Source organism: Bos mutus, chromosome 4 (assembly GCF_027580195.1).
Source record: "Bos mutus isolate GX-2022 chromosome 4, NWIPB_WYAK_1.1, whole genome shotgun sequence".
Classification (NCBI taxonomy): domain Eukaryota; kingdom Metazoa; phylum Chordata; class Mammalia; order Artiodactyla; family Bovidae; genus Bos; species Bos mutus.
The window spans coordinates 21,592,095-21,613,043 of record NC_091620.1 but is presented as its reverse complement, the minus strand read 5'-3'; the positions used below and the strand labels follow the sequence as shown (position 1 = coordinate 21,613,043).

Below are 20,949 nucleotides of genomic sequence, written 5' to 3'. Positions count from 1 at the left end.
TCTGTCCCTGAAAGTGAAAGATGCTCACTCATGTCCAACTCTTTGCAACCCCACAGACCACAGCCTGCCAGGCTCCTCTGTCCATGGGATTCTCCAGGCAAGAATACTGGAGTGGGATGCCATTCCCTTCTCCAGGAGATCTTCCTGACCCAGGGATCAAACCCAGGCCTTCTGAGATGCAGGCAGATTCTTTACCATCTGAGCCACTAGGGAAGCCCTGGTGGTGGTTTAGTCGCTAAGTTGTGTCCAACTCTTGCAACCCCATGGACTGTAGCCCACCAGGCTCCTCTGTCCATGGGATTCTCCAGGCAAGAATACTGGAGTGGGTTGCCATTTCCTCCTCCAGGGGATCTTCCAGACTCAGCAATGGAACCCAGGTCTCCTGCAATGCAGGCAGATTCTTTAGCAACTGAATTATAAGGTAAGCCCCTGGGAAGCCCTGGTTCCTGCTAATATTTGGTCTTTGACGCCAGTCCCCGACAGAGTTTCTGAAAACCTTGGGATTTCCTGGATGATAGGAGCATCATTTATTCTAAGGAGGTGATGCTTGATGCATCCTAGATGGTGGCTGGTCTTCAAACACTAAGGCATGATTAGAATCTTTGAATTTTCAGCCCTATCCCCCCTCCTCTGAAGAGAAGAGAGGGGCTGGAAAACTAATTAATAATCAATTATGCCTACATGAGGAAACCTCCATAAAAATCCCTAACAAACAGGATTCAGAGAGCTTCCAGGCTGGTGAACACAGCTATGTCCTAGGAGCATCATTCAGTTGCTAAGTTGTATTCGACTCTGCGACCCCACAAAATGTAGCATGCCAGACTCCCATTTCCTTCACTGTCTCATGGAATTTTCTCAGATTCATGTCCATTGATTTGATGATGCTATCTAACCATCACAAGAGAAGACTCTACACATGGACATCACCATGTGGTCAACACCAAAATAAGATTGATTATATTCTTTGCAGCCAAAGTTGGAGAAGTTCTATACAGACAGCAAAAACAAGACCAGGAGCTGACTGTGGTTCAGACCATGAACTCCTTATTGCCAAATTCAGACTTAAATTGAAGAAAGTAGGAAAAACCACTAGACCATTCAGGTATGACCTAAATCAAATCCCTTATGATTATACAGTGGAAATAAGAAATAAATTTAAGGGACTAGATAGATCTGATAGACAGAGTACCTGATAAACTATCAGGATACCTGATAAATTATCAGGAAGTTCGTGACATTGTACAGGAGATAGGGATCAAGACTATCCCTAAGAAAAAGAAATGCAAAAGAGCAAAATGGCTGTCTGAGGAGGCCTTACAAACATCTGTGAAAAGAAGAGAAGCAAAAAGCAAAGGAGAAAAGGAAAGATATATCCATGTGAATGCAGAGTTCCAAAGCATAGCAAGGAGAGATAAGAAAGCCTTCCTCAGTCATCAATGCAAAGAAATAGAGGAAAACAATAGAATGGGAAAGACTAGAGATCTCTTCAAGAAAATTAGAGATACCTAGGGAACATTTCATGCAAAGATGGGCTCAATAAAGGACAGAAATGTTATGGAGCTAACAGAAGCAGATGTTAAGAAGAGGCAGCAAGAATACACAGAAGAACTATATAAAAAAGATCTTCATGACCCAGATAATCACAATGGTATGATCACTCACTTAGAGCCAGACATCCTGGAATCTGAAGTCAAGTGGGCCTTAGGAAGCATCAATACAAACAAAGCTAGTAGAGGTGATGGAATTTCAGTTGAGCTATTTCAAATCCTAAAAGATGATGCTATGAAAGTGCTGCACTCAAATTAGAAAACTCAGCAGTGGCCACAGGACTGGAAAAGGTCAGTTTTCATTCCAATCCCAAAGAAAGGTAATGCCAAAGAATGTTCTAACTACTGCACAATTGCACTCTACTCACACGCCAGCAAAGTAACGCTCAAAATTCTCCAAGCCAGGCTTCAACAATACATGAGTCATGAACTTCCAGATGTTCAACCTGGTTTTAGAAAAGGTAGAGGAACGAGAGATCAAATTGCCAACATCCATTGGATCATCGAAAAAGCAAGAGAGTTCCAGAAAAACATCTATTTCTGCTTTATTGACAATGCCAAAGCCTTAGACTGTGTGGATCACAATAAACTGTGGAAAATTCTGAAAGAAATGGGAATACCAGAAGATGGCGGAAGAATAGGGCAGGGAGACCACTTTCTCCCCCACAAATTGATCAAAAGAACATTTGAACGCTCAGAAAAACTCACAAAACAACTTCTGAATGCCAGCAGAGGACATCAGGCACCCAGAAAAGCAGCCCATTGTCTTAGAAAGAAGGTAGGAAAAACTATAAAAGATAAAAAGAGAGACAAAAGTGGTAGGGACGGAGCTCCGTCCTGGGAAGGGAGTCTAAAAAAGAGAGGTTTCCAAACACAGGAAGCACTCTTACTGCCGAGTCTGTGGTGAGCCTTGGAACCACAGAGAGCAACATAACCGGGAGGAAAAATAAATAAATAATTTAAACCCACAGATTACGAGCCTAATGGTAACTCCCCCAGCAGAGAAACAGTACAGACGCCCGCATCCACCACTAGCACGTGGGGGCTGGGCAGGGAGGCACGGGCTGCATTGCTTAGAGTAAGGCCCAGGCCTGAATGCCCCAAGGGCAATCTGAGGGAACTAACTCCGGACAGCAAACCAGACTGTGGGATAGCTACCTCGCAAAAAGCCCTAACCTAAGACACCGCAAGGCTCACTCACGGAACAAAGGACTGAGCAGAGCTACCCACCTGCAGACTGGCCCATCCCCTTCTGGTGACAGGCAGGTGAGGGCAGCCAGAGCCGGAAGAGGGCAATCACGGCCCCAGAGAGGCATTATCTACCAAACTGCAAGCAGGCTTCATTCCTAACCAAGACTCCTTGGGATTCTGGATGGTCAACATCCGCCTGAGAAGGTGCGCAGGTTGTACACCCAGAAAACCGAGTGGCAGGGATGGGGGAGACGATAAGTCACAGCGACCGCACTCACCAAACACCTCGTCACCTGAGCTGCTCGGACCTCGGAAGGGCACAAAACGCAGGCCCAACCGAGTCTGCACCTCTGAGGACTACCCGAGTACCTGAACCTGAGTGGCTTAGACTTGGGAAGTGCGTATAACCGAGGGCAGGCCTCAGACAGTTCCCAGCAGAGTAACCTAGAGCCTAAGCAGTGTAGACAGGGAAAGCACACACACTGTGAGCGGGGGCAAACCCAGTGTGGCCGAGACACTGTAAGCACACGCCAGTATTTGTTTGCAGCGTCCCTCCCTCCCCACAGCACGACTGAACAAGTGAGCCTAAAAAAGTGTCCACCACCGGCCCCTTGCAAGAGTGCAGAAATTAGACACTGAAGAGACCAGCAAAGAGAAGAAGCTAAAACAGAGGGAACATCTTGGAAGTGACAGGTGCAATAGATTAAAACCCTGTAGATAGCACCAACTACATAGGAAGGGGCCTACAGATCTTGAGAAATATAAGCCGGATCAAGGAACTATCTGAAAATGAACTGACCCCACACTGCCCACAACACCACCAGAGAAAGTCCTAGATATATTTTTACTATACTTACTATCATTCTTTAATTTTTTTAATTTTTTTTTATTTTTAAGCCCTCTATTACTCCTTTAATTTTCATTTTTATAACCTACTATTAGCTGGAATCAAGATTGCCAGGAGAAATATCAATAACCTCAGATATGCAGATGACACCACCCTTATGGCAGAAAGTGAAGAGGAACTAAAAAGCCTCTTGATGAAAGTGAAAGTGGAGACTGAAAAAGTTGTCTTAAAGCTCAATATTCAGAAAATGAAGATCATGGCATCTGGTCCCATCACTTCATGGGAAATAGATGGGGAAACAGTGGAAACAGTGTCAGACTTTATTTTGGGGGGCTCGAAAATCACTGCAGATGGTGACTGCAGCCATGAAATTAAAAGATGCTTACTCCTTGGAAGGAAAGTTATGACCAACCCAGATAGCATATTCAAAAGCAAAGACATTACTTTGCCAACAAAGGTCCATCTAGTCAAGGCTATGGTTTTTCCAGTGGTCATGTATGTGTATGAGAGTTGGACTGTGGAGAAAGCTGAGCACTGAAAAATTGATGCTTTTGAACTGTGGTGTTGGAGAAGACTCTTGAGAGTCCCTTGGACTGCAAGGAGATCCAACCAGTCCATTCTGAAGGAGATCAGCCCTGGGATTTCTTTGAAGGGAATGATGCTAAAGCTGAAACTCCAGTACTTTGGCCACCTCATGCAAAGAGTTGACTCATTGGAAAAGATTCCAGTGCTGGGATTGGGGGCAGGAGAAGAAGGGGATGACAGAGGATGAGATGGCTGGATGGCATCACAGAGTCGATGGACGTGAGTATGAGTGAACTCTGGGAGTTGGTGATGGACAGGGAGGCCTGGCATGCTGCAATTCATGGGGTCGCAAAGAGTCAGACACGACTGAGCTACTGAACTGAACTGAACTGATTACTTTGCAAAAAATAAAAAAAAGAGAGAGAGAGACCCTAATTTTTAAAGCAAATTTCATATATATATATATATATATATATATATAATAATTTTGTAACTTTTTTTCTATAATATTGAATTTTTGAAAATACAACCTCTACTCTAGATTTTTAATCTTTGCTTTTTGGTATTTGTTATCAATTTTGTACCTTTAAGAACCCAATCTTCAGTACCCATTTTTCCTTGGGAGTGAGATTACTGGCTTGACTGCTCTCTACCCCTTTGGACTCTCCTTTTTCTCAACCAGGTCACCTCTATCTCCTCCCTCCCCCTTCTCTTGTCTACCCAACTCTGTGAATCTCTTTGTATGTTCCAGACAGTGGAGAACACTTAGGGAACTGATTACTGGCTAGATCTGTCTCTCCCCTTTTGATTCTCCCCTTTATCCTCCTATTGGAGAAGGCAATGGCAACCCACTCCAGTACTCTTGCCTGGAGAATCCCATGGACACAGGAGCCTGGTAGGCTGCAGTCCGTGGGGTCGCTAAGAGTCAGACATGACTGAGTGACTTCACTTCACTTCACTTTATCCTCCTGGCCACCTCTGTCTCCTTCCTTCCTCTTCTCTTCTCTGATAACTCCGTGAACATCTCTGAGGGGTCCAGACTGTGGAGCACACATAAGGAAGTGATTACTGGCTAGCTTGCTCTCTCCTCTTTTGATTCTACCTCATCTCATCCTGGTCACTTCTATCTCCCTCCTCCTTCTTCTCGTCTCCATGTAACTCTGCAAATCTCTCTGGGTGTCCCTCACTGTGGAGAAACTTTTCATCTTTAACCTAGATGTTTTATCAACGGTGCTGTATAGATGGAGAAGTCTTGAGGCTACTGTAAAAATAAGACTGAAAACCAGAAGCAGGAAGCTTAAGTCCAAATCCTGAGAACACCAGAGAACTCCTGACTCCAGGGAACATTAATCGACAGGAGCTCATCAAACTCCTCCATACCTACACTGAAACCAAGTACCACCCAAAGGCCAACAAGTTTCAGAGCAAGACATACCACACAAATTCTCCAGCAACACAGGAACATAGCCCTGAGCTTCAATATACAGGCTGCCCAAAGTCACTTCAAACCCATTGACATCTCATAACTCATTACTGGACACTTTATTGCACTCCAGAGAGGAGAAATCCAGCTCCACCCACCAGAACACTGACACAAGCTTCCCTAACCAGGAAACCTTGACAAGCCACCCGTACTACAACCCCACCCACAGCGAGGAAACTCCACAACAAAGAGAACTCCACAAACTGCCAGAATACAAAAAAGCTACCCCAAACACAGAAATATAAACAAGATGAAGAGATAGAGGAATACCCAGCAGGAAAAGGAACAGGATAAGTGTAGCCAAACCAAACAAAAGAGGAAGAGATAGGGAATCTACCTGATAAAGAATTCCAAATAATGATAGTGAAAATGATCCAAAATCTTGAAAACAAAGTGGAATCACAGATAAATAGCCTGGAGACAAGGATTAAGAAGATGCAAGAAAGGTTTAACAAAGACCTAGAAGAAATAAAAAAGTCAATATGTAATGAATAATGCAATAAATTATATCAAAAACACTCTGGAGGGAACAAATAGTAGAATAACAGAGGCAGAAGACAGGATTAGTGAGGTAGAAGATAGAATGGTAGAAATAAATAGAGAGGAAAAAAAAAAAAACGAATTAAAAGAAATGAGGACAATCTCAGAGACCTCTGGGACAATGTTAAATGCCCCAACATTCGAATCATAGGAGTCCCAGAAGAAGAAGACAAAAAGAAAGACAATGAGAAAATACTTGAGGAGATAATAGTTGAAAATTTCCCTAAAATGGGGAAGGAAATAATCACCCAATAATCACACAAGTCCAAGAAACCCAGAAAGTCCCAAACAGGATCAACCCAAGGCAAAACACCTAAGACACATATTAATCAAATTAACAAAGATCAAGCACAAAGAACAAATATTAAAAGCAGCAAGGGAAAAACAACAAATTACACACAAGGGGATTCCCATAAGGATAACAGCTGATCTTTCAATAGAAACTCTTCAGGCCAGGAAGGAATGGCAAGATATACTTAAAGTGATGAAAGAAAATAACCTACAGCCCAGATTACTTTACCCAGCAAGGATCTCATTCAAATATGAAGGAGAAATCAAAAGCTTTACAGACAAGCAAAAGCTGAGAGAATTCAGCACCACCAAACCAGCTCTCAAACAAATGCTAAAGGATCTTCTCTAGACAGGAAACACAGAAAGGGTGTATAAACTCAAACCCAAAACAACAAAGTAAATGGCAACGGGATCATACTTATCAATAATTATCTTAAATGTAAGTGGGTTGATTGCCCCAACCAAAAGACAAAGACTGGCTGAATGGATACAAAAACAAGACCCCTACATATGTTGTCTACAAGAGGCCCACCTCAAAACAAGGGACACATACAGACTGAAAGTGAAGGGCTGGAAAAAGATATTCCATGCAAATAGAGACCAAAAGAAAGCAGGAGTAGCAATACTCATATCAGATAAAATAGACTTTAAAACAAAGGCTGTGAAAAGAGACAAAGGACACTACATAATGATCAAAGGATCAATCCAATAAGAATATATAACAATTATAAATATATATGCACTCAAGATAGGAGCACCACAATATGTAAGACAAATGCTAACAAGTATGAAAGGGGAAATTAACAGTAACACAATAATAGTGGGAGACTTTAATACCCCACTCACACCTATGGATAGATCAACTAAACAGAAAATTAACAAGAAAACACAAACTTTAAATGATACAATAGACCAGTTAGACCTAATTGATATCTATAGGACATGTCACCCCAAAACAATGAATTTCACCTTTTTCTCAAGCGCACACGGAACCTTCTCCAGGATAGATCACATCCTGGGCCATAAATCTAGCCTTGGTAAATTCAAAAAAATTGAAATCATCCCAAGCAATTTTTCTGACCACAATGCAGTAAGATTAGATCTCAATTACAGGAGAGAAATTATTAAAAATTCCAACATATGGAGGCTGAACAACACGCTGCTGAATAACCAACAAATCACAGAAGAAATCAAAACAGAAATCAAAATTTGCATAGAAACAAATGAAAATGAAAACACAACAACACAAAACCTGTGGGACACTGTAAAAGCAGTGCTAAGGGGAAGCTTCACAGCAATACAGGCATACCTCAAGAAACAAGAAAAAAGTCAAATAGATAACCTAACTCTACACCTAAAGCAACTAGAAAAGGAAGAAATGAAGAACCCCAGGGTTAGTAGAAGAAAAGAAATCTTAAAAAGTAGGGCAGAAATAAATGCAAAAGAAATAAAAGAGACCATAGCAAAAAGCCAAAAGCTGGTTCTTTGAGAGGATAAATAAAATTAACAAACCATTAGCCAGACTCATCAAGAAACAAAGGGAGAAAAATCAAATCAATAACATTAGAAATGAAAATAGAGATCACAACAGACAACACAGAAATACAAATGATCATAAGAGACTACTATCAGCAATTATATGCCAATAAAATGGACAACGTGGAAGAAATGGACAAATTCTTAGAAAAGTACAACTTTCCAAAACTGAACCTGGAAGAAATAGAAAATCTTAACAGACCCATCACAAGCACGGAAATTGAAACTCTAATCAGAAATCGTCCAGCAAACAAAAGCCCAGGTCCAGACAGCTTTACAGCTGAATTCTACAAAAAAATTTAGAGAAGAGTTAACACCTATCCTACTCAAACTCTTCCAGAAAATTGCAGAGGAAGGTAAACTTCCAAACTCATTCTATGAGGCCACCATCACCCTAATACCAAAACCTGACAAGTCAAGTCAAGTCAAAGTCACTCAGTCGTGTCCGACTCTTGTGACCCCATGGATTGCAGCCTGCAAGGTTCCTGTCCATGGGATTCTCCAGGCAAGAATACTGGAGTGGGTTGCCATTTCCTGACAAAGATGCTACAAATAAAAAGAATACAGGCCAATATCACTGATGAACATAGATGCAAAAATCCTCAACAAAATTCTATCAATCAGAATCCAACAACACATTTAAAAGATCATACACCATGACCAAGTGGGCTTTATCCCAGGGATGCAAGGATTCTTCAATATCTGCAAATCAATCAATGTAATACACCACATTAACAAACTGAAAAATAAAAGCCATATGATTATCTCAATAGATGCAGAGAAAGCCTTTGACAAAATTCAGCATCCATTTATGATAAAAACTCTCCAGAAAGCAGGAACAGAAGGAACATACCTCAACATAATAAAAGCTATATTTATCCGTGACTCAGAGGTTAAAGCATCTGCTTGCAATGTGGGAGACCTGGGTTCGATCCCTGGGTTGGGAAGATCCCCTGGAGAAGGAAATGGCAACCCACTCCAGTATTCTTGCGTGGAGAATCCCATGGACTGAGGAGGAGCCTGGCGGGCTACAGTCTATGGGGTCGCAAAGAGTCGGACACGACTGAGCAACTTCACTTCCACTTTCACTTTAAAGTCAGGAACAAGACAAGGGTGCCCACTTTCACCACTACTATTCAACATAGTTTTGGAAGTTTTGGCCACAGCAGTCAGAGCAGATAAAGAAATAAAAGGAATCCAAATTGGAAAAGAAGTAAAACTCTCACTGTTTGCAGATGACATGATCCTCTACATAGAAAACCCTAAAGACACCACCAGAAAATTACTAGAACTAATCAATGAATATAGTAAAGTTGCAGGATATAAAATCAACACACAGAAATCCCTTGCATTCCTATACACTAATAATGAGAAAACTGAAAGAGAAATTAAGGAAACAATTCCATTCACCATTACAACGAAAAGAATAAAATACTAAGAATATATCTACCTAAAGAAACAAGACCTATATCTATAAAACTATAAAACACTGGTGAAAGAAATCAAAGAGGACACTAATAGATGGAGAAATATACCATGTTCATGGATCAGAAGAATCAATATAGCAAAAATAAGTATATTACCCAAAGCAAACTATAGATTCAATGCAATCCCTATCAAGCTACCAACGGTATTTTTCACAGAGCTAGAACAAGTAATTTCACAATTTGTATGGAAATACAAAAAACCTCAAATAGCCAAAGCAATCTTGAGAAAGAAGAATGGAACTGGAGGAATCAACCTGCCTGACTTCCGGCTATACTACAAAGCCACAGTCATCAAGACAGTATGGTACTGGCACAAAGACAGAAATATAGATCAATGGAACAAAATAGAAAGCCCAGAGATAAACCCACACACCTATGGACACCTTATCTTTGACAAAGGAGGCAAGACTATACAATGGAGAAAAGACAATCTCTTTAACAAGTGGTGCTGGGAAAACTGGTCAACCACTTGTAAAAGAATTAAACTAGAACACTTTCTAACACCATACACAAAAACAAACTCAAAATGGATTAAATATCTAAATATAAGACCAGAAACTATAAAACTCCTAGGAGAACATAGGCAAAACCCTCTCCGACATACATCACAGCAGGATCCTCTATGACCCACCTCCCAGAATATTGGAAGTAAAAGCAAAAATAAACAATGGGACCTAATTAAAACTAAAAGCTTCTGCACAACAAAGGAAACTATAAGCAAGATGAAAAGACAGCCTTCAGAATGGGAGAAAATAATAGCAACTGAAGCAATTGACAAAGAATTAATCTCAAAAATATACAAGCAACTCCTACAGCTCAATTCCAGAAAAATAAACGACCCAATCAAAAAATGGGCCAAAGAACTAAACAGACATTTCTCCAAAGACATACAGGTGCTAAAAAAACACATGAAAAGATGCTCAACATCACTCATTATCAGAGAAATGCAAATCAAAACCACAATGAGGTACCATTTCATGCCAGTCAGAATGGCTACTATCCAAAAGTCTACAAGCAATAAATGCTGGAGAGAGTGTGGAGAAAAGGGAACCCTCTTACACTGTTGGTGGGAATGCAAACTAGTACAGCCACTATGGAGAACAGTGGAGATTCCTTAAAAAACTGGAATAGAACTGCCCATACAATCCATACATGACCACAGGAAAAACCATAGCCAATACAGTATACTAAAGCACATATATGGAATTTAGAAAGATGGTAATAATGTGAGAGTTGAACTGTGAAGAAAGCTGAGCGCCGAAGAATTGATGCTTTTGAACTGTGGTGTTGGAGAAGACTCTTGAGAGTCCCTTGGACTACAAGGAGATCCAACCAGTCTATTCTGAAGGAGATCAGCCCTGGGATTTCTTTGGAAGGAATGATGCTGAAGCTGAAACTCCAGTACTTTGGCCACCTCAGGTGAAGAGCTGACTCATTGGAAAAGACTCTGATGCTGGGAGGGATTGGGGGCAGGAGGAGAAGGGGATGACAGAGGATGAGATGGCTGGATGGCATCACTGACTCGATGGATGTGAGTCTCAGTGAACTCCAGGAGTTGGTGATGGACAGGGAGGCCCGGCGTGCTTCGATTCATGGGGTCGCAAACAGTCGGACACAACTGAGTGACTGAACTGAACTGAACTGAATAGTAACCCTGTATGTGAGACAGCAAAAGAGATACAGATCTATAAAACAGTCTTTTGGACTCTGTGGGAGAGGGAGAGGGTGGGATGATTTGAGAGAATGGCATTGAAACATGTATAATATCATATGTGAAACAGATCGCCAGTCCAGGTTCAATGCATGGCACAGGATGCTCAGGGCTGGTGAACTGGGATGACCCAGAGGGATGGTATGGGGAGGGAGGTGGGAGGGAGGTTCAGGATGGGGAACATGTGTACACCCATGGTGGATTCATGTTGATGTATTGCAAAACCAATACAATATTGTAAAGTAATTAGCTTCCAATTAAAATAAATAAATTTATATTAAAAAAAAGAAGAAATGGGAATACCAGACCACCTGACCTGCCTCTTGAGAAATCTGTATGTGGGTCAGGAAGCAACAGTTAAAACTGGACATGGAACAACAGACTGGTTCTAAATACGAAAAGGAATATGTCAAGGCTGTATATTGTCACCCTGCTTATTTAACTTATATGCAGAGTACATCATGAGAAACGCTGGGCTGGAAGAAGCACAAGCTGGAATCAAGATTGCTGAGAGAAATATCAATAACCTCAGATATGCAGATGACACCACCCTTATGGCAGAAAGTGAAGAACTAAAGAGCCTCTTGATGAAAATTAAAGAGGAGAGTGAAAAAGTTGGCTTAAAGCTCAACACTCAGAAAACGAAGATCATGGCATCTGGTCCCATCACTTCATGGCAAAAAGATGGGGAAACAGCGCAAACAGTTGCAGACTTTTGGGAGGCTCCAAAATCGCTGCAGATGGTGACTTCAGCCATGAAATTAAAAGACGCTTACTCCTTGGAAGGAAAATTATGACCAACCTAGACAGCATATTATAAAGCAGAGACATTACTTTGCCAACAAAAGCCTGTCTAGTCAAAGCTATGGTTTTTCCAGTAGTCATGTATGGATGTGAGAGTTGGACTATAAAGAAAGTTAAGAAAATAAAGTCTGTCACTGTTTGCATTGTTTCCCCATCTATTTGCCATTAAGTGATGGGACCAGATGCCATGATCTTCATTTCTTGAATACTGAGTTTTAAGCCAGCTTTTTTACTCTCCTCTCTCACCTTCATCAAGTGGCTCTTTAGTTCCTCTTCACTTTCTGCCATTAGGGTGGTGTCATCTGCCTATCTGAGGTTATCACTATTTCTTCTGGCAATCTTGATTCCAACTTGAGCTTCATCCAGCCCAGCATTTCACATAATGTACTCAGCATATAAGTCAAATAAGGAGTGTTTTGGGCCTGAGCCCTAAACCTGTCAGGTCCACACTAACCCTAGTGAGGATCAGAACTAAATGTTGATGTTCTGATGTTGGAGGACACCCAGCTGATGTTGTAGGATTTGTTGGTGTGTAAAAAAAATTCCACACATTTGGTGTCAGCAGTATTGTATTTAAGTGAGTATGTAAAGAGAAACAGAATCTTTCCCTATGCATTGATACACCAAAATATAATCATTAACCCATAAAAGAAAACATAAAAAATAAACTTCTAAGTGCTCTTCTGTTTACATTTTTTATTCCCAAAGTTATTTGAAGCCTTCTACCATCTAAGAGATATTAGCCCTATTTCTTTCACCAAGAGAAAGAAGCACCGGCAAAATGTTTTGTCAGGCCTGATTCCCTTTTCTAAAACATATGTGGGAAATTAAAATACACCCAAGAGAAGGTAAATAGTTTTTCCAACCAATGACGACAGTCAAAGCACAGGTTTCTAATTAAGTCCATATTAATTTTTTGAACAGCAGAATAAACGGACTTCCAACCCATCCATTTTCTAATTGTTCTTCTCTGTTGATGTTATTAACCAGGGTTTGGAGTTTCAACGTATTTATTGAGCTGCTTCCTTAGGGATGTTTTCAAATTCTACTTCAACTCCATTAGGGTGCCAGAGTGATGTTTAATTTATGCTCCAGGGAAGAACAATTCTTTCTCTAAACCATTAGGGTAATAATTAGGTGCTTTGACTTCTCCTAAGTGAAAAGAAACTAAAAAGCCTCTTGATGAAAGTGAGAGAGGAGAGTGAAAAAGTTGGCTTAAAGCTCAACATTCAGAAAACGAAGATCATGGTATCTGGTCCCATCACTTCATGGGAAATAGATGGGGAAACAGAGGAAACAGTGTCAGACTTCATCTTTTTGGGCTCCAAAATCACTGCAGATGGTGATTGCAGCCATGAAATTAAAAGACGCTTACTCCTTGGAAGGAAAGTTATGACCAGCCTAGATAGCATATTCAAAAGCAGAGATATTACTTTGCCAACAAAGGTCCGTCTAGTCAAGGCTATGGTTTTTCCTGTGGTCACGTATGGATGTGAGAGTTGGACTGTGAAGAAAGCTGAGCGCCAAAGAATTGATGCTTTTGAACTGTGGTGTTGGAGAAGACTCTTGAGAGTCCCTTGGACTGCAAGGAGATCCAACCAGTCCATTCTTAAAAAGATCAGTCCTGGGTCTTCTTTGGAAGGAATGGTGCTAAAGCTGAAACTCCAGTACTTTGGCCACCTCATGCGAAGAGTTGACTCATTGGAAAAGACTCTGATGCTGGGAGGGATTGGGGGCAGGAGGAGAAGGGGATGACAGAGGATGAGATGGCTGGATGGCATCACCAACTCGATGGATGTGAGTTTGAATGAACTCCAGGAGTTGGTGATGGACAGGGAGGCCTGGCGTGTGGCAATTCATGGGGTCGCAAAGAGTCATACATGACTGAGCGACTGAACTGAACTGAACTGAACTGAATATATTCTAAGGGCAACTTTCTGCAAGGCACCCAAGAGAGGAGGAGGAGCCTTGTTAGTTAAAGGGAGGCTTCCAAGTTGTTGAACATTTTGTATAACAACTTTCACACCCTGTATGATGAGACATTACACAACTAACTGAGGGCAGAGAAAAAGCCAGCAGCAGTCCAGCTGTTTCAATATGTCTTACATGCTTTGCAAATTCACTTTGCAATGGTCTTCAGTTACAGGGCCATTGCCCTTTAAAATGGTTATTCCTGAGTGTTATAGCAGCCTATGGTCAAACTAAAGTCTCCCAGAAATTCTCAAGAAATTGTGTTTGGGTTGAAAGGAAGTAAAACTATGTTTGGGTTGACATTTTTGTTACCTACTTTGTATGGCACTTTTTGTTAGCAGTTAGTCTCACAAAATATTATTTATCTTAAAAAAAATGCTTATCAGCCTTAGGAACAAGGAAATTAACACATCCTCAATCTAAAACCCTGCTAGCCTCCCTATCAAACATCATTTTCATGGGCAAAGAACTTCCAGTGGGATAAGCAGCCATCACCAGAGGGAAAAAAAAAGCTCAAAAAAGATTAGTACAAGTGAAGTCTATACATTTTCAACTTACTGATGCTCTTAGTCTCTTAACCACAGTGAATGTGACTATGGGTGTTCATAATATCTCCCTCAGGGGGCCTCTAGGTAAAATCTTTACCCTTGTGAATGGCCAGACACGCCACAGCCCACCATGGTCCTCAGGAAGACAAACCAGATGTACGATGGAGAGAATGAAGTCAGCAAGGAGAAGTAAGCTCCCCACAGGAACGAGATGAACAAAATCTGAAGCAACAAAAGGAGACGTTAATTGGATTTGCCCCCATGGAAGGGCAGAAAGAAATTTAACTTCTGAAGGTGATTTTTAATTTTATCCAGATGTTTGCTTCTCTGTGGAGCTAAACTTTAGAGAACTCACTAATCTCTTATAATCATCAGAAAATATAATCCATATCATTTTATCATCTGAAAGCCCCAACATTCTAAGTTTAGACCATTCATCAAAACTCGTTCAAGGTGTCTACCCTCATAGGTGGCAGGAAAGTGAACGTGTAAATCAGGATGCAAAGCTCACCCTCCCGGCAAACAGGGATGGCAGGACCACAACAAAACATGAGTATGAGAATATAAGGAGAATGAGTCTAAGGAGAAATTTTAAGGGATTTTCTTTTTTTTGTGACTATAAGAATAATAACAGTTTATAGCAGAAGATATGGAAAAAAGAAAAGATATAAAAATCACTTTTGCTTCTCCAACCCAGAGAAAATACTATTAACACAGTTTTACCCTATTTTCACTGATTCTAAGGGAAAATATATCCTTAATATTTGCAAAATATTCCAGTGAAAAGACATACCATAACACACATAATATAATGAAATGCACAAACCTTTCCCCTATATTGACTGTTGAGATGGTTTTATATTTTCCATTAAAATCAGCTGAGACACTGTGCATAAATCTTTGGGGTTCTCTGATGATCTAAATAGAATAGATTTCTGGAAGGCAAACTGTCAGGGAAAATGAGTATTCTCAAGATTCTTGGTTTATGCTGCCAAATTGATGTCAGAAAAATTATATCAATTGTACATGAGGGTGTTTGGACACTTGCAGTGTTCTTCAAGAAAAAGAAAATTTCCTTATGGATCTGACATTTGATATGGCTTTGACAATGAAAAAAATTGTATATACATATATCTCGCTATGTAATTTTGTTTCTGATAACTCCTGTGATTGAACACTTTTCAAGGTTTCTTGACAATTTGTATGTCTCCTTTTGTAAAATGCCTTTTGTGCTCTCTACATTTTTTTTTTTTTTTTTTTTTTTGCAAAACTTGTGTTTTCATATTCACTTGTCAAAATCTATGGTATTTTGTGCACTTTGAAACACACATCCAAGACTATGACTGTCCTCCTTTGTATTTACACCTAGAGAGGTCTTCCCCACCAAAAATCAGACAAGATAGATAGGTCTGGGTTTATCATCAGAAAACATAGTTCTGTGTCTTGATGTTGAATTTCAGTATGTATGACATCAAGCAAGTAGGTTAGTTTCAAAGCTATACCCAAGTTAACCAATGTGAAACTGCTTATGTTTATACACGCAGTCCCCACATTTTATCTGCTGTGTTCTAACTACGCACATCCATCCACGGCACAGCTGGACTACAGGGATCAGCTGTGGGGACAAAAATCTTGGGGAAAGATGACAAAGCAAAAAAGACAAGGTGTCAGAGAAGGACATTTCCATACTCTCTCACTTGGGTATTTATAGACAAACGTCCGTGAAAGAAGAGCAGCAGTAGGACTTCCCTGGAGGTCAGGTGGCTAAGACTCCAACCTCCCAATGCAGGGGGCCCTGGTTTCATTCCGGGTCAGGGAACTAGATCCCGTACAATGCAACTAAGAGTTCACACACCACAGCTAAAGACCCTACACACCTCAACAAAGATCAAAGATCCTGTGTGCCCCAACCAAGACCTGCTGCAGCCAAATAAATAAATACCAAGAAAAGAAAAGCAGTGGTCACGTCACCACAAAGAAAATTCCAGATCACCCTTAAAGCCAGCCTACCTTCCAGCGGCCGTATCTGTCAGCCAAGAGGCCAAAGAGGACGCTGAACACCATGTAGCCAAAAAACACCATCTGGAGGTGGGGTGAGAAGAAGTTATCCTCTAAGCGGCATTTTTACAATATGCTAATTTACCGCATTAAGCATTCATCCGTCTAAACAAAGAAGATTGGAAATGTGGGTGGGGTTGGAAGTTGAAAAATAGGCTTTCACAAAACTCTCCCTGGACTCCTTTTTAAAATGTCAGAGGCTGATGATTCCCACACCTGAAACCATTGACACCAGGTAGAAGCAGGGGTCCTAGAAAAAAAAAAAAGCATCTCTTCCACAGGGAACTAATAAAAAAAATTCATATTAATACTTGAAAAACAAAAGCCATCCTTTTCTTCTGTGCGCTGTTCTCTCTAGGACATGACTGAAGGAGGGAAAAGCCAATGTTTTCAACGCCACGCCTGGGACGAATGCCATACCATAACAAAATCTAATCCTCAGCAACATGACAGAAATGAGCACAATGTGACACAGTCTGCATAAATCCAAATTCATTAACTACGAAGAGCTCTTGCTCTGGAGTAATTTTCTTTCTGATAATTGGTATTCACATGGCCTTTTTGTTTTTTGAAAGATGATGATCGTTGATGGCAAGATTTTCTGCCTCTTGTTGGGGTGTTAAAATTTTCCCTCCACCCTTCTATACTCTTTGGCTGGTCTAATAATTAAATTGATTTAAGATAAACTGACACATTGAGGGGCTCCCCAGGTGGTGCTAGTGGTAAAGAACCCACTTGCCAATGCAGGAGATGTAAAAGACACAGGTTTGGTCCCTGAGTCGGAAAGATCCCCTGGAGGAGGGCATGGCAACCCATTCCAGGACTTTTTTTTCTTTTTTCCACTGCAGTATTCTTGTCTAGAGAATCCCATGGACAGAGGAGCCTGATGGGCTATAGTCCATATGGTGGCAAAGAGCTGGACACAACTGAAGCAACTTAGCATGCAAGACAGATTGAGAGGAGAAAAGCAAGTTTAATTTTGTTCATACAAGAATCCCATAAAATATAAGACCCAAGGGCACATTGGACAGTTGAGGCTTATATGCCACTTTGAGCTGAGGAACAGGAAGGCCCCTGGGACTTCAAAGGAGAGGAGGGTCATTCATAGGACAATGAGAAGAACAGATGTCTGGTAATTAGATGTCTGTGCTGCCACATGGATAGGTCACTCAGATGAAAGTTATCTCTGGCAATAACTCTCTCTCTCTCTCTGAGCCAGGCTCCCTATCTAAATTCTTTTATGTAGTTAAGGGAAATGTAAAAGTTTCTCTTGAGTCTGCTTGGTCTCAAGTGTCTTCAGTTCAAAATAATCCACAGGCCAAAGCAGTATACTTTGGGGTCACATATTGTGCTCCCTTTTGGTTGTTGTTATTCAGTTGTGATGTCATGTCCACTCTTTTGCAACTTTATGGGCTGTAGCCTGCCAGGCTCCTCTGTCCTACAATTTTCCCAGACAAAAATACTCAGGTAGGTAGACATTCCCTTCTCCAGGTAATCTTCCCAACCCAGGGATCAAGCTCATGTTTTCTTCATGGGCAGGCAGATTCTATACCATCTGAGCCACTAGGGAAGCCCCCCCGCTCCCTTTTACTCTTCTTCTAATGGCCTTCCTTGTCAAATATATATCTCTTTTAATGTCAACTCTAGGTCAGCCACTTGATTTTTTTTTTTTTAACTCATATCAGTTTGTGAATCCCCAAATTTGGCTAAGGCTCACTTTCTCTGATTTGTGTCTCTTCTGGGCTCCTGCTAGGGTCTGGAAAATGAGCAGTTCAAGGTTATCTCCCTAGAGGAAAAGAGAAAAGGGAGAAAGGCCTCAAATGCTAGATTGGGAACCAAAACAGCAGGTGGAGAGGGAATCCGTGGCCCTCCGCCAGGGGGATGAGGAAGGGGAGCGGAAACCCCGGGTCCTCAGTTGCTTCATTCTCAGTACAGGAAGTGGGCACTCACCGTGGTCACTAGTGCCACCTGCCAGTTCTCCAGCTGCCATTCACAGCGGATGGCAGGAGACACAACTGCTATTAACATGATCTCCATGGCCTCGGCAACCTCAAAAAGAAGGAAGGAAAACACTGTGTCAAAGTGCTAGCCTGTTGTCACTGCCTCCCATGTCTGCCTGTCATCCTTCTAGTCCTAACCTCCTCCTTCCTGTCCCCCACTTAGGGAGGATCTACCTATTATATACCCACTCAGCCCTGCTAGTTGGATAAAGAAGCACAGAACAACTTTGGCTTTCATGGATGTAACATTCATGGTTTGAACAATTTTGAGAGGGTCCCTCAAGATGTATGACATGTATTCCCTTGTGATATTTCATGTTTTTGCATTTAACACAATGAGGGTGTTGTGTGGGGGCCATTTAGTTGGCAGATGACCCAAGTTATTCAGCAGCATCCACGTCAACCCAACATTGCTGTCCTATACTTGCCATCCTCGAGATCTCAGGGCATATCCTTTGCAAATGGATTGTTGAAATAGTCCCTGATTTCAAGAGGCTGCAATGGGGAGGCAAGATTCATGAAAGTTAGAAAATAAGCAATGAATACAAAACAGTAAGAGCTCATCATCGGGAAAGAATGACTGCTTAGTAAAATTAGTGTAAGATGTGTTACTAAATATTTATATTTTCTATTGAATGAAATATCTTCCTCTGTCCATATCTTGTAATTCATTCCAGGATGAGTTGATCTCCCAGGGAAAGGAAGAAGTAGATGTTAGATGATAGAAATTCAATGCAATAATGAACAAGGAAGATTCCAAGATCATTCTGAGGTTTTCTGCCTGGAGGAAGAGATGAATAATGATATGATTGACAGGGACCAAAAGACATTAAGGAAAAAAGGGAAATTATAGGGAGGGAAAGATGCATTTGTTGGAGATACATTCTATGAATAATAACAGGATATTTGTATGGGGTGTTTATTATGGTACTTCTTGTATTTGTGTAACTCGAAGGTCTGGGATGAAACAGGCATGGCTAATGTTAGCTAATATGCGGGAATTTGAAATATATCATAATGGCTCATCTCTCTCCTTGGAGAGTATTATAGTCATGTTTAGAATTCAAATAGTTGGTATGTTTTAGTCCAAAAAGTATCATGTGTAAGAGGTGGCCTGATGATCTCAGAAGAAAACTTAGGTATTAAACTTACCTCCTTTGCTAATAGAGAGCAGTTGGGTAAGTATTAACCTGGACTCCACTCCTCTCAGGAGTCTTAGAAGGAAATAAGTCAATAAGGGATAAAGCTCTGTCCCACTCTGATTTAATAGCCGTATGGGAGAAGGATCAGCCAGAAGCTAGGGGCAGTCATGAAGGAGAGGCACTGCAAAAGAAGATCTCAGAAGACCTTAGAGACGCCTGAGACCTAGGAGTCCTTGTCATGGACTGAGACTGTCGTGCTGCTGTTACACACACATCCCAGACACGTGGGGCCCTGAACTCCAGCTACCTTCAGTGGCACCAACAAACCTTCAGGGGTGCCAGTTACAGGGTCGGTGAATCTATAATTACAGCAGGTATCCAGGTGACAGTTATGCACAAAATGTTGAGAACCATGCATCTAATTTGACTTAGAATGATACCATAGGTTTCTCCTCTCTTTTCAGTGTTTCAATTTAAACCTTTTTAAAAAAATGAGTATTGACAAATGAACTTATTTACAAGACAGAAATAGACTCATGACATAGAAAATAAACTTATGGTTACCAGAAGGGAAAGGGCAGGAAAGGGATAAATTAGAAGTCTGGGATTAACAGATACACACTCCTATATCCAACTATAAATCAGCTCTAAGCACTCACCCCTGTGCTGCCCATGATCAGAAACAGGGCAATGTGGAAACGTCCGAATCCGATGGTCTCCACGGCTTCTTCCACGGTGAATGTCTTGGACTCTAACAAGGAAAAACAGAGTGAAAGGAACAGCCCCTGTGGGGAGGCAATGTGTATGGATTATCACTCACTCTGGAGGATGTTGGAAAACCAATTTGTTGCTATAAAAATAGTAAATACAGAGAAGAGAGGGAATTCAACAGTAACTTGAGGACCAGAGACTTCTATGGTCCCCTTACCTCTCGGCTGTGGCTCTGGGGTCCCTAGGTTCAGCTCCCGAAGGCTAACGATAGTGACTGGCTCTGTCTGCTTGGCTGTCATCTTTCAAACGGTTTGGATTCCCCACACAGCTGTCCTACAGGAGACAGGAGAGGGAAGATGCAGGAAACTGGGGAAGGAAGAAGGAAAGAAAGAAAATCGAGTGCATATTCTCCTCTACTCTTCACAGAAAATCAGTACAGTAGGTATTGTAATTTATCACCATTTTACAAGTGGAAAACCTGCAACATGGAGAAGTTAAATCATGGAGAAGGTTGAATGGCCAAATGGAAGAATTGAGTTCTAATGGCTAGTAATCAA

General features: G+C 41.2%; 1 protein-coding gene across 5 annotated transcripts in view; it reads right to left on the bottom strand.

The window, feature by feature from the left end:
- Positions 1–20,949, bottom strand: part of SVOPL (SVOP like) — a 95,435-nt gene that overhangs the window by 65,441 nt on the left and 9,045 nt on the right. For 3 of the 5 annotated variants that reach the window (XR_011463949.1, XM_005909791.2, XM_070369208.1), the window contains 5 exons: positions 20,610–20,725; positions 20,341–20,432; positions 18,490–18,588; positions 16,492–16,563; positions 14,579–14,703 (listed from right to left, as the gene is read on the bottom strand). Coding sequence is in view for 4 of the 5 variants with exons in the window: in XM_005909791.2 (XP_005909853.2) it covers positions 14,579–14,703; positions 16,492–16,563; positions 18,490–18,588; positions 20,341–20,432; positions 20,610–20,691 (470 nt within the window). In the remaining variant the exon portion in view is untranslated. Of the gene's footprint in view, positions 1–14,578; positions 14,704–16,491; positions 16,564–18,489; positions 18,589–20,340; positions 20,433–20,609; positions 20,759–20,949 lie in introns of all 5 variants that reach the window. The other 2 variants (XM_070369209.1, XM_070369210.1) reach the window with 1 other exon arrangement.